The sequence below is a fragment of the Carlito syrichta genome, unplaced genomic scaffold, assembly GCF_000164805.1.
Source record: "Carlito syrichta isolate Samal-C Ts95f unplaced genomic scaffold, Tarsius_syrichta-2.0.1 Scaffold303358, whole genome shotgun sequence".
In the NCBI taxonomy this organism is placed as follows: domain Eukaryota; kingdom Metazoa; phylum Chordata; class Mammalia; order Primates; family Tarsiidae; genus Carlito; species Carlito syrichta.
The window spans coordinates 362910-379550 of record NW_007247454.1 but is presented as its reverse complement, the minus strand read 5'-3'; the positions used below and the strand labels follow the sequence as shown (position 1 = coordinate 379550).

The 16641-nt window shown below is 51.8% G+C and overlaps 1 protein-coding gene across 1 annotated transcript in view; it reads right to left on the bottom strand.

Moving 5' to 3' along the window:
• Positions 1-8138: 8138 nt before the first annotated feature.
• The window catches only part of MEGF11 (multiple EGF like domains 11), a 157849-nt gene continuing 149346 nt past the window's right edge, over positions 8139-16641 (bottom strand). The window contains exons 21-23 of the mRNA XM_021712557.1: positions 13905-13961; positions 8754-8960; positions 8139-8287 (exon numbers count right to left, since the gene is read on the bottom strand). Of these exons, the coding sequence (XP_021568232.1) occupies positions 8139-8287; positions 8754-8960; positions 13905-13961 (413 nt within the window). The remainder of the gene's footprint in view (positions 8288-8753; positions 8961-13904; positions 13962-16641) is intronic.

Here is a 16641-nt window from a genome sequence, read left to right as displayed (position 1 = left end):
TTTCTTATGTTGTCAGATTACGTTTTTCCTTTGAGTGCTTTGGATACAGCCATGGAATACTTGGTCCTGATATGTCAGAGCATAGGTCTTCGCATTACCAGGTAAACACTGAAGTCGGGGCATTGGTGTGTGAATGCAGCTTTGTTCTTAAACCTGCAGTTCAGTTATGTTTTTCTTGGAAAAAATAATACCAAAAATATTAGGGAGGTAGTCTCTTTCATGCATAAGTGTTGCCAGGCCCAGGAAAAGACTTTATCTCTATTTTATTCAAAATATGTAGTAAAATTTTTTATTAAAAAAGAAAGAGAGAAACTAGGTAATGAATTGAAAATGAATCAAGTGATTTTGGATTTTTACCAAGTGTCGATGTCACTGTTGCCTTGGGTATACTTGGATCTTGGGAGAATTTCAAAAAACATTAGATATTAGAAAATGACTTGATTGCATTTGAAAAGTATCTTCATTCTTAATATTTAGGGAACAAATTGTAAGAAACAATAAGTTTTAAAATATTGTGACAATTCAGGACTCAAGGAAATTTAGAAGTATTTTGCTACTAGACCCTGATTTTTGGTTATTTTAACTGAATTTTTTTAACCTTTATTCTCTTGAAAAGTCAGCCATGGGTGCCTTGATTTAAACCTATATGTCACTGTTCTGAAATGCGCTCTATGATTTCTAAGTAGTAGTTGTCACTATGTAAGGGTAAGTTGTCATTTGCCATTGCGCTGGGTATGCCAAGCTGTAATTCTAAAGAGGGGCCAGCCTGTAGCTTTCTGCCTGAGATCCTTATGCTTTGGAGGGTGCTGCCGAAGTGAGACAGGGAAGAGTTTGGATTGCCCTTCATAGCTAGTCATTGGGAAAATGTACATCTTAATTTTTGTCTTCACTGACTTGTATTTACAATGTACAAAATGCTTTCAACGGTTTGAGCTGTCATGTTAATCTCTTCCATCTACCTTAACGAGAAAAGTTGTACTATTTAGACAATTTTGACCAACATCAGATCCAGAAAAATTGCAAGTCTGGGAGATAATTAAGAACTTATCTTAGCCAGGCTCGGTGGCTCAGCCTGTAATCCCAGCACTTTGGGAGGCTGAGGTGAGTGGATTGCCCGAGCTCGTGGGTTCGAGACCCACCCGGGCTACGTGGCAAGACCTCATCTGTACAACAAATCAAAAAATTAGCCGGGCGTGGTAGCGCGCACCTGTAGTTCCAGCTACTTGGAAGGCTGAGGTAGAAGGATCGTGGACCCCAGCAGATCAAGGTATCCAGTCTGGTGACAGAGTGAGACTCTGACTCAAAAAAAACCCCCAACCCCCCCCCCAAAAAACAACTTATCTTTACCTGTTAAGATTTTAGTTTATTGAACTTATTTTGTTTTAACAGAGGAGAAAAATAGAAATTGATTTTCTGATGTGTCACAAATATCCTAAGCCTGGAAAATAAAACAAAATACGAATTTTGTATAGGATTGTGTGGGATCTCCATTTGCAGATACATGAACAGAGACTGTCAGGTACCTATTCACGTCATGTAGTGGGCTGGGGACGGCCACAGGGAGCAGTGATATGGGGCTGGGGCAGAGCGGGTCCTCTTCGGGCACTACACCCCTCTGGGACAACCGGGGCTGTCATTCTAATGCTTTAAAGAAGGGTTATGTCCCCAGACTGCAAAGCTGATGGCAACAGCAGAGTGAAGGGAAATGCTGATGTCATTGCAGCTTGTAGCTTGACCGTTAGGCTAAGGGCTAGGTTTAATTGAAGGTATCCCATTTTCCTAAAACTTGGAGAACAGAAGAATATTTGAAAGGATATTGTATACTAGACATAGATTTGAAAAGATGCTAAACAATGTGGGTTAAAAGTTGCAAATGGGGGGTGTGAGTCAGCATTGTCCTGAGTGACAGAGAGCTTCTGGTCCCATCTCTCTCGCTGTCACTTTGTTTCTGAGCCTCACATTCGTCAGTCACTGAAGGCTCTAACTCTGATTCTCTGAATGAACACTCTCTTTTACTAAAGCCAGATTACTAACCTTCTTACTAAAGTTTAAATTTAATAGATAGTCAAAATCAGGTATATACTTTGCAAAATGTTTTTGGTTTATCACAGTAACTTGATTGAAATGCTATGTTTATTTCCATGTTAGCGCCATTAAATAAGTTGAAATCTTTCAGGACACTTGCAGAGTAACTGTCAGTGTCAACAGTGTGCATCAGGGTACCTGCCACATGTGCTGAGGGAGGGATACTTGGCGGCTGCTGTGCCACCTGTAAATTGAGAGCTGCTTGTGTATGGCTTTTGCTGTAAAAAAAAAAAAAGTTCTGCTGATTTTTAACATGTGCTTTAGACATCATTCATGTCTGGGAGAAAACTTTTTAAAACATTTTGTGTTTAATTTCTGAAAAATTATTATCTTTAATAGGAATCCACAGGAAGATAGACAAAGCTTACTGTCCAATAGAACCAGTGGTTAAACCCAGGGGTGTGTGTGCATTTGTATGATAGAAATGGCATTTGGGGGCTGTTGATGTGTGGCAATCTAATGTTAGTAGTCTAAACATTACTTGAGTTCAATTCTTTATTATTTATTAAGTATAGGATTGATAGCTTCTGACAAAGATGTGATCGTCGCATGTCGTGTATATTAGCTGTTAACTGCTCTGTTACCAGCACCAGTGATGATGGTGAGGATTGGCAGACTTCCTTTCCTGTGCTTGAGTCAGGGGAACTTGACCTTGCCCAGACCACAGACTCTCAGCTTTTGTGACTCCATCCCAGTGAGTCTCACCTGCTGTCAGCACCACTCCCCATCAGCAGCCTCTGGGTTCCAGCCTACTGTGTTCTTGGATGTTTCGGAAGTGGACCGGCCCCTCGTCGTCGCTTGGGCACTGACCACTGTCCTGGCCTCTGTGCCCCAGTCTCTCATCACACAGGCCCAAGGAAGCCACAGGGGAAGGTCATGCTTGAGGTGGGACAGTCTGGGGAGCCTGGAAAGCAGCGCCTCCTTTGAGGTGAGGTCAGCTCTGGGAGGCAGTTGGGGGTCTCGGTTACTGCTCTGGTTTATGTGAGTGGCTGCCTAAATGACCGCCTGTGCTCCGTCAGATCTCAAGTTCCCAAGGCTCTGGAGGGCCACATACCTGCTGGATGCTGGCGCAGAGGCAGAAGCTGGAGTGGGGAGGGATCTGACCACAGAAGCTGGAGACCAGAGCTGCCATGCTGTGGGCTCAGACTGGACTGTGCGCAGTGCCTTTCCAGCTTGCAGGTCAGCACCCGCAGACCATCAGGTTCTCCATGCATCCCTGCCGTGGGGTCACTGCTGCACCGCGATACCCACAGAGGCAGAGAACAAGCTTTGTTCATTGCTTGGCGTCCTTGACCCGAAGATCAAAACCTGAGTGTTGATGTAATGACGTGTGTGGAAAATATCACACGTAATTTTGTGCGATGGTTTGTGGATGGAATGCAGGCATACACTAGTTTGTTCTGTGTCCCCGGGAAACATACAGCACCCTTTAGTCACATTGCACAGCATTGTGTGGAGATGGGGCCTGCTATCCATGTCCAGCCATGATGCAGGTGTTCTGGGATGCTCATGCTGCCTAGCCACCTGAATGCAGGACTTCTGCTATAGTAATGGGATGTCATGTTTTTTCTGTGAAGTATGTGTATGAGAATAAGTGTGAGAAAATGAGTGCTTATCGGCAGCATAGAAATTCAGAGTCTGGAATGGTGTAGTGCCAGGCAACCAGCCTGTCCACAGGTGGCCCGGGGAGCCACACCTCTGCTCTCTAGTGGCTCACTGTACAGACTTTGCTCCATATACAAACTATTAAAAACACTGCATAGATTAACCTTTAGGCATGTGTACAGGTGCAGGTGAAGCAGAGGGACTTCATGTCTTGACTTTGGTCCCATCCCCAAGACATCTCACTCTATATATGCAGATTTTCCAAAATCTGAAAAAAATCCCAAATCCAAAACACTCTGGTCCCAAGCATTTTGGATAGGAATATTCAACTTGTATTTAGGTCCCTGATGTCCTTCTCCCCCCAACCCCTACCAGGACTCTGTGTAGAACAGACAGGGCCCACTAGAGGAGCCAAGCCTAGGGCTCCTTCCTGGTTGGCGTATTTAGGTCCCTGATGTCCTTCTCCCCCCAACCCCTACCAGGACTCTGTGTCAGAACAGACAGGGAGGGCCCACTAGAGGAGCCAAGCCTAGGGCTCCTTCCTGGGTGGCATGGCGACTCTAGTCTGAGAATTGCTGTCCAAGTTTTTAAATTTTTTAAATTAAAAATTATGGAGCTATAATTATATATTGCAATTCTGTAAGTATATATTTATAATATAAACAATATATAATGACACAAAAGTACAATGAACTCTCATGTCTGCATCTATCCATCATCCTTCAAAAGATCTGCCGTCTCCTTTCCATACACTTAATGGGCACCTCTGTCTTTCTCTGGTTAAAGGAATGACTAATACAGTGTATCCTTCTTGAATTTTCTGTATGCCTTGTACAACCTGCAGCAATTGGCCTCTGGTTATCATTGATGCGAGTGGGTGATATTCTTTACTGTTTTGTCTTTCACAGAGGTGTCAGCTCCTAGCCTTGAGAATGACCTGTTACTAACCTTTTCTGATTGGACCTTGTCTCTAACTAGCAAAAATTTATTATTTTTGGTTAGACATTATACTGAATTGGAATAACTTTGGCTACTGCATAAGGCTTGTGAGCTAAGTTGGAAGGTTTTGGTTTGACTTAAATATGAACTTTATATACAAACCTTTGAAAGTGTGAAGGAGAAAATGTAAGCAGTTTTTTAGCATCTGTATTTTATTACAAAAGCAGTCCTGTTATTTCTTTACAGTTAGGTCACAAGGTTATATTTTTGTTTTGTTTTGTTTTTTGTGTCAGAGTCTCACTCTGTTGCCCAGGCTGGAGTGCAGTGACACGCTTTTGGCCACTGTAGCCTTGACCTGCTGATCTCAGGCGTTTCTTCCACTTCAGCCTTTCAAGTAGCTGGAACTACAGGCTTGTGCCACCATGCCCAGCTGATTTTTTTATTTATTGTAGAGATGAGGTCTCGCCAAGTTGCCTAGGCTGGTCTTGAACCCATGGACCCAGGCAGTCCTCTCACCTCAGACTCTCAAAGTGCTGGGATTATAGGCATGAGCCTCCATTTCTGGCCTATTATATTTAAAGTTCCTAAAGCAGATACACCTGTAGTGACCATGCGATAATACCCCCGCTGGTGGAAGTGGGTGGCCCTCCTTCCTGTCCTCACCCCATAGGAAGCCGAGCACAAGCTGGAATTGCTGTCTTTGAGCCCACGTATTGGCTGAGAAACCCTTTAATGTGTATGTGGATGTGTGATTTCTGGATAAATTTTGAGTATGAATAAGAATATGTTGCTCCCATTCACTATTTTTATTTTTGAGTCGGGGTCTAACTTTGTTGCCCAGGCTGGAGTGCAGAGGCACAGTCACAGCTTACCACAATCTCAACTCCCTGGGCTCAAGCAATCCTCCCACCTTAACCTCCAGTAGCTGGGACTCAGGCATGTGCCATCATGCCTAATCTTTTTTTGAATTTTTTTGTAGAGACAAGGTCTTGCTATGTTGTCTAGGCTGGTCTCGAACTCCTGGGCTCAAGCAATCCTCCCCCCTCAGCCTCCCAAATGCTGGGATTACAGGTGTCTTCTTTGTTAACAATTTGATACAGTGTCTTCGTTTTATTTTCAAGCATGTATTGGAATAATTTTCACTCCTCCAGCTGGGTAAAGTGCCAACACAAGATGTAGGTTAGTTCTACCCTTGAACCTAAGGTGTAGATCATACACATGTTCTCCATTTGCAACAAACAGTAGGCAAGAAATTCTCATTAAATTAGTTTGAGAAATTCATTTTATTTTGTACAAGGTACAGTCCCTCTGCACAGTGAACAAATATATTACAAATCTGGTTTAAAAAAGTATTGCCATTTCATAATCTCATTACTGCTGTTGTATAATGTGTTTCATTCATTCATTTGAATTGTATGCATATCAGCTTATATAATTGAACATTTAGTTTTTGAAAAATACTGAACACATCTTTCTAAATTGCCAATGAAATGCACAGTGCACATGTTCAGGCTGACTGTAAACCTGTCTGACCATGCTGGATGTGAGATCCTAACAGGTGCTGTGTAAGAGGGAAGGGTCTTTCATGGTAACCCTTCACCATGTGCAGGTAGCTGTTGGCACCAGGGGTAGTCATGCCCGCCTTTCCCTGCTCCTCTGTATCGCCTGATTTGTGTTACATTCCTTTAAAAGGTCAAAAGCAGGAACGGAAGGGTTGCCAGGGCTCCCCTCCCACTCTCTACCTCTCCACTTCTTAATGCGTGCTTGTAACTTGGTGCTCAGCCATCTCTGCTCCTGGACACCTCAGAGGATGGTTGGCAGTGGGGAGTCAGAGCCTGAATGGCCTGCGTGCGTGTGTGCAACTTAGGTGGTCATTACTACACGCATGGGGGCGGGAGACCTGGGATGAGCAGGTGTCTCCTGACCTGACCTGTCATGCCCCCTCCTCTTGCATGAAGGGGTAGCACTTGCTGCCCTGGGACACCGAGTGATCCCCTATCTAAGGTTCCGTCTACATAGGTAAGAATATTTATGTGAGTCTACAGAGTAGTTTTCTAGTACTTATATTTTCATAAGGCTTTTCTGGAAAGTAAAGGAACTACTGCTGACGCTTGCCCCATGCACACATGCAGCATTCATGTAGGTGATGCAGTCTCCTCTAACAGTAGGGTTGGCTCACGCCTTGAGCGAGGGGGGTTACTTTCTGGTTATTGCCCAAACCTATGCGTTTCGTGACCGACTCCTGCTTGTATCCAGGCTTTGGAGCGCCACATTCCACCCCTCCTCCACACATTGTAGGAACTTTCACTGACTGGACCACACTAGAGAAGGGAGTGTGTGGGGTGGCCGCTGGTGTCCTGGTCACTAGGAGAGAAAGTCATTCTGAGGTGTGGAAGGGAGCCTTGAGCTCTGTTTTGCTCTTCCAGGACGGGGGGCTTCTGGCCTTTCTGGTGACATGGGAGGAAAACAATATATGCAAGTAGTTCTGTCCTGAAAAACCTGGGATGTGAAGCCATGGGCTGTCTGGTTCCTAGCAGGAGGGGTGTGCGTTCCCTGGGATGGTGTTGGCCCTCAGGGATGCGCCGTTTACTGTGACAGTTTCGCCTTGTATCGCAGCAGCTGGTTGTTTTCTGATCTCCTTCGTTTAGTCCATCAGAAAGCTCAACACACCTGGCACCTGACATCTCCTGACATTTTTAGTTTCCTACTACATGAAGCTCAGAATTTATTAACTGCTTGGAAGCATGTTCTCTTCTCCAAGCACATATGCTGGGGTGGCCTAGTAGCCATTTTTAGGGACACTTGGTTCTCACCAGTCTCACTGCTGACTGCTTTGCTTCACATGGAGTGACTTGGGTGTTGGATGGCTAAGAGCAATAACTGGGCTAGAACTGAAGCAAAGCTGGCCTAGAAATCATTGCCATAGACTGAGAGTCTGCTGTGCTTGGGGGAATTTCTTCTTTAAATGTACTCTCACTTACGGGGCAGGAGAGAGAAAGGTAATCTGTTAGCATCTTGTTTTTAAAAGTGGAGGTTGTCAGCATGAGACGTGACACTGACCCGTTGTTGGGCTGTCGTAGCTGCAGACATACGTGCAGGTCTTTGAAGACCAACCCTGCAGCAGTGTGTGTGTGCTATCCTGGTAGTACAGCGGTGTCAGCGGAGCATGGACACACATGTGGTGCCTCAGCACAGCCCTTCCCCTTCCAGCCCCTCCCTCTCAGGGCGGCCTGTAAAACCTGTTATCATGTTTCAGATAAATACAAATATATATAAGCTGTCATTAGCTGATATTGATGAATAGCTGTGTCTTAAAATGTTTTAAAAGTCATAATCAGGGCATTTGGGTGACAAGATTGGCCCTTGGGAATTCCTTGAACAATCCCATCCCCTGTGAACGCTCTTGCTTAGCTCCAGGTGAACGGAGTGGTTGACCGTTATTTCCGGGCAATGAGTGTCTTCTTTCAGAGAGTGAACTCGGAGCCCATGGCCAGGGAGATGCTCATCTCTCACGCCTGTTCGTCCCGGGAGGGTCTGCTGGCAGGGCTCTGTCTTACAGGGAGGAGGTCATAGTGACCAGGGACACGGCTGTTCCTGGGGAGGTCGTAGGGGCTGGTGCTGTGGTTGCGGCCCTCCGGGACCACGCTGACTGTGGGTTCTAGGAGGTGCAGTGAGAAATGTTCAGAGAACAGGTTAGCTGGTTGCCTTGCTGGAGAGTTCTGTGTCGCAGGGGAGGGGTGACATGCAGAGTATCCTGGGGGTCTCTTCTGAACCCAGGGACAGGCCACGCTGGGAGGAGGCAGAGGAAGGGGATTCTGACGCTTGAGAGTCAGTGCTGCCTGCTTTCTTTCTAAACTGGGATTTGCATCAGCAATCAGTTTAAGGGTGTGCACCACCTCCCTCCACCCTGCATTTGTTTCTTAATCAGTTCTGTTGTTTGTGAAGCAGATTTGGCATAGGAACCTGCCCCCGCATTAGAGAAGAGGCCAGACCTAGGAGACGGTTCACTTAGGACCTTCAGAAGCAACCCAGGATGTTCGTGTTGTGAGCCAGGTGGGGGGAGGGGCTGGCTTTGCCAACAGTGCAGCCCTGACTTCACTAGGGTCCTTGTTCAAGACACCTACCAAGGTCATATATGTTTTTATTAGATGCCGACAGGGACGGCACAGCTGTGTACGGAGACCCCCTATGCACAGGTGACTTCATCTCTACGTAGCTGCATTCCGGAAGCTTTCGGGGGATGACGGGTGGGTCCTTGATGGTGGCGTAGGGGTTTTCACTGCTGTTCAAGGAACAGGTGCTGGAGCTACACACAGATCCCTTCATGTAATCTGCAAGGCAAGAGAGCATTCTGAGGATGGCAAGGACACAGCCGTGCGTGGCTACTCAGTCTCCCTACTCAGTAAGTGTGTCAAGGAGCACCCTCCTAGCCAGGCAAGACCATCCCCCCCCAGAGAAACTTGCAGTTTTGGAGGATAGGGGCATGTTTAGTTTTATTAGTCTATTAATTACAGCTATTAGTATATGCTTTACAGAATTCTGAAAGCTGATTGATAGTTTGCATTTTATGGGGTGAAGGCCCAGGATGATGAAGCAACCTGACTAAGGTCACACAGCAGGAAATGAAGTGCCAAGACTCGAACTCAGGCCTTGGGACTCCTTGGCCTGTGCATTTCCTGTGATGTTACTCCTCTGAATTATTTTATTTTTTTTGACACAGGGTCTTGCCATGTTGCCCATGCTGGTCTCAGACTCCTGGGTGCAAGTGATCCTCTGGGTAGCTGGGACTGCAGGCTTGTCCCTGCGCCTTGCTGAGTCCTGTTTGATGACAGAGCTCAGGTTCAAAAGCAGGCATGGGTGTTCCAGCCTTTACGTGGCCCGCTTTCTGTGGCCCACCTGTCCTTTAGGAGCACGTGAATGTAACAGGTGGAGAAAGCACCTCCCTCGGCTTCCAGAGGGCCCTCGGGAAGCTCTTGTTTTCCCAGCGAGCCTGCAATGTCTGCGGGGCTGCCTCTGATGCTGGAACTCACCCCCAAGACTTCAGAGCACAGAATGAGCTGGCTCTAGGCATGAACAAAGTAACTGCAGTCCAGCCTCCACTCCCCTTGGGGAAGACTGCTGCCTTCCCTGGGTCATCCCAAGTGGACCTCTAGCAGGGCAGCTCTGACCCACATCTGGGAGGCTCTGCCTATAGCAGGCCTGGAAGCCATCACTGGGCTGTGGCTCTTGGCCGGCAGGGGCGATCTGAGGCTCCTTTGCTCTGCGTTTCTGTGGATGGGGGCAGTAGTGAGATTCCCGGTGGCCTGTCACCAGAACCACAGTCACATCTCAGGCTGCCATTCATCACACTTTCTGTCTCCAGCTCGGGAGAATAATGTCATTGTTAACAAGGGAAGGGATGGTGTGGCCCAGCAGGTAGCTCACACCCGCCTGCTGAGAGCAGAACACACATGGCTGACGTGTTCAGGTGTTGCCTCCATAGCAGGGGATGGATTTCTGTTAATGCCAGTGTCTGTTTCGGCAGGTGATAGTTCCTCAGCCCTGGATCTGAGTGCTTTGGCTGTGGGCTGTCAGGTGCTCACAGCACTTAGGGAGGTTGGGGAGCAGGAGCTACCCCCTTATGCTTATGAGGAGCCAGCTGTGGGGGACACTGGCCTCAGGGCACAGGGCTGTCAGGAGCAAGCCACACCTAGCTCAGCCCATGGCAGACAGAGAATGGCCCTGGCTTGTTGAGGTTGAAGCTTCCACTGCAAGTGACCTGAGAAAGGAGGCGAGGACATCCACTGAACTCTGGATAGGCCAGGGCCCCAGGGAGGTGCCTAGGGTGTACGTGGGAGGTGGCTGGGTCCCAGGCTGGGACTTGAATGGCCACACCTGCCTTTGGTGGCCACAAGGTCATGGTGGTGAGTCTGAGAGCCTGCGTGGCCCTTTGTCCCACCTTGGGACCTCTGACCCCTCCAGAGGGGGGAGTCTGTGGCTCAAGTGTGGGGTCTGGAGGTTAAGAGTGAGGACCCTATAAGGGGGTCACCATGGGTTCTCTGCCAAGTGCTGCCTGAAACTCGAGGAAGGTTGAGCTCACTTTGTGCAGAGCTTAGTCATTCCAGTCAGGTCACCCAGTGGACAGGGGCAGCCAGCGGGGACTCCTGCCCCCTCAGAAGTGAGGAGAGTGCAGCCCATGAGCTCATGTTCCCTGAGAGTAGACTCACCCCCAAGACTTCAGAGCACAGGATGAGCTGGCTCTAGGCATGAACAAAGTAACTGCAGTCGATGGACCTAGGACCCGAGAAGGGATTCCAGGACCCCATGTGCCACCTGGGCCTCCAGGTCACACTGACATCCTCACAGCACAGCTTAGATGACTGTGGGATGCCCAGGCTCCAAGCCCCTCCTGTCCTTGGCTTCTAGGCCCCAAGCCCCTCCTGTCCTTGGCTTCCAGGCCCCAAGCCCCTTCTGTCCTCGGCCTGCTCCTTAGCGGCAGGCCACATGGCCTCTTGTGGGCCAAGGAGCACCTCTCTTCCTGGAGACAACGGGCACATCCCAGGTCAGGAGGAGAGTGCAGCCTATCAGCTTTCAGGAGGGCACCAGGCACCTTACCACCTAAGACTTAAGGCTGCAACACAGAGATATTGGAGGCTAGGAGATCAGGAGCATGGGGTGGGAGGGGCTGTGAAGACCCGAGGCTGGGAGGTCTCTTCTTCAGTGCTTGAGGCCATCTGTTGCAGACTCTCAGCAGAGGGGGGTAGGGAGGGAGTTGCTGGTGGCGATAGTCCCAACCCTCCCCAGGATGAGGTGACTCCCACTCCCCACAGGATGAGGCGAGTCCCTCTCCCCTCCTAGGATGAGGCGAGTCCCACTCTCCCCCCCCATGATGAAGTGAGTCCCTCTACCCTGCTAGGATGAGATGAGTCCCATTCTCCCCTGCAGGATGAGGTGAGTCCCACTCCCTCCCAGGATGAGGCGAGTGAGAGGGGACAGAGTGAAGGAGGACCCAGCATTCCAGAGCTGGACAGGCCTGGAGATGGTGCTGGTGCAGCCCTGCCCCTTCCTAGTGGGAGAGGCCAAGGCCTAGAAACTGCTCTGACCTGGCCAGGGCCACCCCACAGGACTCCCAATGGGGGCTTGTGTCTGGCACACCCAGCAGGGCTTTCCCCTGGCATGGACATACTTAGGCTCCTCATTCTTAGCGGTTCTGATGTGCTTTAACCCAGTGATTTTAGGAAAAAGTTTAGTTGGTGACACAAGCTAGTTGGTACCATGTTTATTTGGGGGTTTGATTATGAGTGGGGTTTCCACCCATCTCTGAAGAGTGCTGTGTGGCACAGGCCCTGTGCCTTCCCTCTGAGTTCTCCTGTCCTGATCAGTAGGTCCTAGCACCTGCTGGCCCGCTGGCCACATGGCTCCCTCTAACTGGAAGGGTGATGCAAGGTGGGTATGCAAGACGGGCTAGCGGAGGCCCTCCCTGTGCTCAGAGGTAAGATGTCAGATGCGTGACCCACAGAACAGGGACAGGGGTACTGGGGAGATACATGACCCACAGAACAGGGACTGGGGGCTGGGCAGACACGTGACCCACAGAATATGGATGGGGGCTGGGGAGACACATGACCCACAGAACAGGAACATGGGAGCTTAGAGAGACAGGTGACCCACAGAAAAAGGACAGGAGAAGGGAGGCTGGGGAGACAGGTGACCCACAGAAGAGGGACGGGGGGCTGGGGAGTCACGTCATCCATAGAACAGAGATGGGGGCTGGGAGAACACATGAGCCACAGAACAGGGACGTTGGGGGCTGGGGAGACACGTGACCCACAGAATAGGGACTGGGGGCTGGGCAGGACATGTGATCCGCAGAATAGGTGTGGGAGGTGCTGGGCAGATACTGTCCCTTAGCTGTTTCCATGTGGCTGTGGGTTCCACAGCTAAGGACAGCAGTTCTTGGGGAGTTCTGTGTGTGTCCACGGGGCGTCTGGTGTGTCTGGGCTGATTCGCGCTCGAGTGGGTTGGAGCTGAAAGAGTCCTGAGCTTCTGGCCTAGCCCCATTCCCCAGTGAAGCAGACACAGAGGTGCTGATCCTTCTGTTTTCAGCTCACCCCCGTAATGGGGCTGGCTCCCCTGGTGATTCAAGTTGAAACTCACAGAACCTGCTGGAAGAATGTCCACAGGGCTGGTGCTCCGGGCACTCCTGTCCTCAGGCCTCCGGCTCTACTATCCCAGTGAGGTGACACTGACCTGCTGCTCTCGTCAGAACACCAGCTCCCTAGGGCTTCTGACTGCAGCTTGGACCTGCCTCCCCCAGCTGCAGATGCACGGTCCTTGGAGAGGAAACACGTGTGTCTTGGGTGTGTCCTGGAGCAGTCGGGGACCTGGGGCCATTAGACAGTGGTTTCCAGAGGGCAGTTGGGGATCAGCTGTAAGACATGCTGAGGTCCTCTCATGAATGCAGATTCCAAGGCCACCCTAGGTCTCTGCTCCCCAGGTGGTGAGCAACCAGATTCAGGCCACCCACTGGGACCGTGGCCATCACATCCCTCTTGAGTAGACCTCAGGGACAGGCAGCTGTGACATCAGCATCTCTCATGTGCAGGACACCTTCTGACTCTTGGGAGGTGTGGCACCTGGCTGGACAGCAGGATGGCCGTGGTCACGCCTGCCTTGCTGATGAGGAAGCCAAACTCCAGTGCACAGCCCCGGGTCACAGTTAATAGGAATGGGGCGGTGACGGTCCTGGGCCTGTTCCACACATCTGGCATTTAACCCGAGGGCCCACACGGGCCAGATTGGGCATCCATCCTGCTTTGCCTGAGGCTTCCCAGGGAGTGAGCGACTGCGGCAACTCTGGACCCCAGGCGCTGGGGCTTCTCATGGCTTCTCTGTGTCTGATGCGGAGTTGAGGCTGGAGTCCACACAGCATCAACACTGGGTGTCACGCTCACTCTTCGAGCCCCAGAGAGCCAGCAGGGGCTGTACGGTGTCCTCGCCAGCACAGCCATGGGAGGCCTCTGGGCAGGTGGGTGGGCTTTACTTCAGGTTTCATAATCAAGTTAACTCGCGCTCATTGGCTGGATGATGGCCTGCACTTCTGAGGGTGCTCGGCAGGCATCTCCCGGGAGCCATGCATGAGCTGAGCAACCGCCACCGGTCAGCACTCATGCTGCCGAGGCTGCTCTGGGCACAGCTGCCCGGCCCCTGGGGTCTCTCAGCTTTGTGAGGATGCACATCCTCCCCTTTGTGGATTGACTGCCTTAGCCCTCACTGACACGGGGGCTAGCACTCACCTTTGAAGCCTTTGTCCATGATGTAGGTATTCTGCCGTCTGTCCACGCCGCAGGCCCCTGGACAGACAGGGAGAGCACAGCTGAGGTGTGGCTGGCTGTGCCCCTGCTCCCGCAGCTCCGGCCTTCTTCGCCCCCGAGAACACAGGTGTTTATGGCTCGCATGCGGCTCTGGTCCAGTCTCCCCGCATGGTGAGGAGTCTCAGGGTCTGGGTGGCTGCAGCACCCGGCATGTCTGGCGATCCCCTGCCTCGCCCTGGGAGCTCTCCCAGAGCTGATGAAAGATGGTTCTGATGCCACCTGAAGTCCCCGCAGAAGCTCCAGGCCCATGTGGAGCCGAAGCAGGCGGCAGGGCCAGGTTCAGCCAAGGAGGCTGTATGGGCCAACCTGGTACTGGCGGGTTTGGGTTTGGAGATAGAGCTTCTCACCCCGTGCAGCCCTGGCCCTGCCTCTCCCCTTGAGGGAGGCACATATCAGGGAAGCCAGAGAGTGGTGGCCAGGCCTAGGAGCTCCAGGAGCCGTCCCACTATAGCCAGTCCCAGCTTTTCTGTTTTGAGTCGAGGCTGGAGTGCAGTGGCACAATCACGGCTCACTCAGCCTCGACCTCCTAGGTTCAGGTGATCCTCCTGCCTCAGTCTCCTGAGCAGCTGGGACTACAGGTGTGCACCACCACGCCCGGCTAATTATTTTATTTTATTTTTGTAGAGTCAAGGCGTTGCCATGTTGTCCAGGCTGATTTTGAGCTCCTGGGCTCAAGCAAGCCTCCTGCCTCAGCCTCCCAAAGTGCTAGGATTACAGGTGTGAGCCACCATGCCCAGCCAGGTCCCCGTTTTCGGGAGAACCATGTGCACAGAATTGAGAGCTGTAGTGAAAACACTATTAGTGTTTTCCCCAAGAATTTATCTCTCCCTCTGACTGTCAGTGCTCCTGGGCTCCCATTGAGCCTGGCCCTGAGCCCTAGCCAGAGGCAGCATTCGAGCCTCTAGGCAGGCTGGGCTTCCTTGCTCTGGTGGCCCCAGAAGATCGGCTGGCAGGAACACTGGGCCCATCTTCAAAGCTGTGGCCCAGCTTCTAACTGAGGACACTGCAGCAAACAAGTCATACAGCAAGTACTTACAAGAGCACAGCTTGACTCCATTTGACCCTCCCTGGTTTTGACACTGAAGACCCCCCCATTGCTATTCAGAATCCCCCCCTCCTTCAGAGTTCACCCCACAGAGCTCCCACATGACTTTGCAGGTGCTCACTCCCGTTTGCCAAGTGACATGGCAGGGCCAGGCCAGGTCTGTGCCCTCCAGGAACATGACAGCCACATGCTAGGGCCGGCGGCAGCCCCATGCCTCACGCCTGACAAGACTTCCTTGGCTGTTAGCACCCCTCACAGAATAGGAAGCAGGCCCAGGGGCAGCAGGGACATGGCCAAGCCCACACAGCCCGTTGCAGCCAAGCTGTGCCTGGAGCCTGGTCTCCCTGGATGCAAGCCTGCCTGGGCACAGCCCCACGGTGATAGTGCATGGTGCCCAGGTGAAGAGCAGGGTGTGTGAGGTGGGGGAAACCCAGCCCCAGCATAGGGGATGCTGCCGCATGGAAGAAGACACAGGGTGGCTGTGTGGGTTAGCAAACACCTGAACACTGCGAGGGCTCCACAGCCTCCTGCTGTAGCTCAGCGTCTGTGTAGCCCATGTCTGCTTGTCCCAGAGCCTGCAGCAGCTGGGGTCCAGGATCCGCGAGTGCCTGAGCCCTGGCCCCATCCAACTGTGTTCTCTTCTAGGACGCCTCCCACTGTGATGCCCCCAGGCCTGGTCAGGCCAACTCCTGTTCCCTGCAGAGTCCTCCATGCCCCCTGCTGTGCTAGGAGCGTGAGTAGGGAGGATGCCACTGATGCCTCCCGCCCAGCCACCCGGACCCTCCTGGACAGCCCTGCCCAGCTGCTGGGGCAGTTGGCAGACCACTGGGGCCTAGGGCCTCTCTCCAGGGAACACTAAGGCCAACCTGTCACCTTCCCCAGCAAGGTCCACAGAACCCCATGTGCTGCCATCCCCAGGCCTTTCTCCATGACTGGGCAGGGTTCTGTGGCCTGTGGGGTGCTGTGTCCCCTCCCCTCAATGGGCCAGTCTGTCCCTGCAGACTCTATGGGAGTGGGGGTGATGGGAAGACCCAGACAGGTCTCTTCCTTTAGACAGGGGCTGGGCTGTTGAACTGATCGTGTTGGGGTGGGGGCGTCGGGTGCAGGGCAGGGTAGGGTGTGTGCGAATGTGGGTGGGGCGGGGGTCTGACCTGGCACGTGGGGCTCAGCGGGGCGGCTGAGGTGTCTGAGCTCAATGTAGAAGTCCTCAGGTGGGTACCTGGCCTCCAGGGCACTGATCTGGAAATGGGAGTCTAGTGAGAGGAAGGACGGAGGGGCTGTTACTCCCAGGCCCTGGGAGTGGAGAAACACGCAGGGATGGGGAGGGGTGCATGAGTCAGGGTGGGGGTGGGACAGGTGGATGTGGGTGGGCCAGTGCAGGGGTAGAGGCTGTGTGAGCTGGGATGGGGGCTGGCACAGGGTACGGGCCTGGGCCAGTACGAGGGTGGGGCAGGCAGACAAACTCGTGGCCTCTGCAGGCAACCTCCATGGGGCTCTCTCACGACCATCCTCCCCAGGAATCTGTGCCTGCCGGGGGCGGGTGGTGCCCGTGGAGAGCGTGTGGCAGGGCCCAGGTCAGCCAGGCCCCTTCCCAGGAGAGGTGCCCTTGGCCTC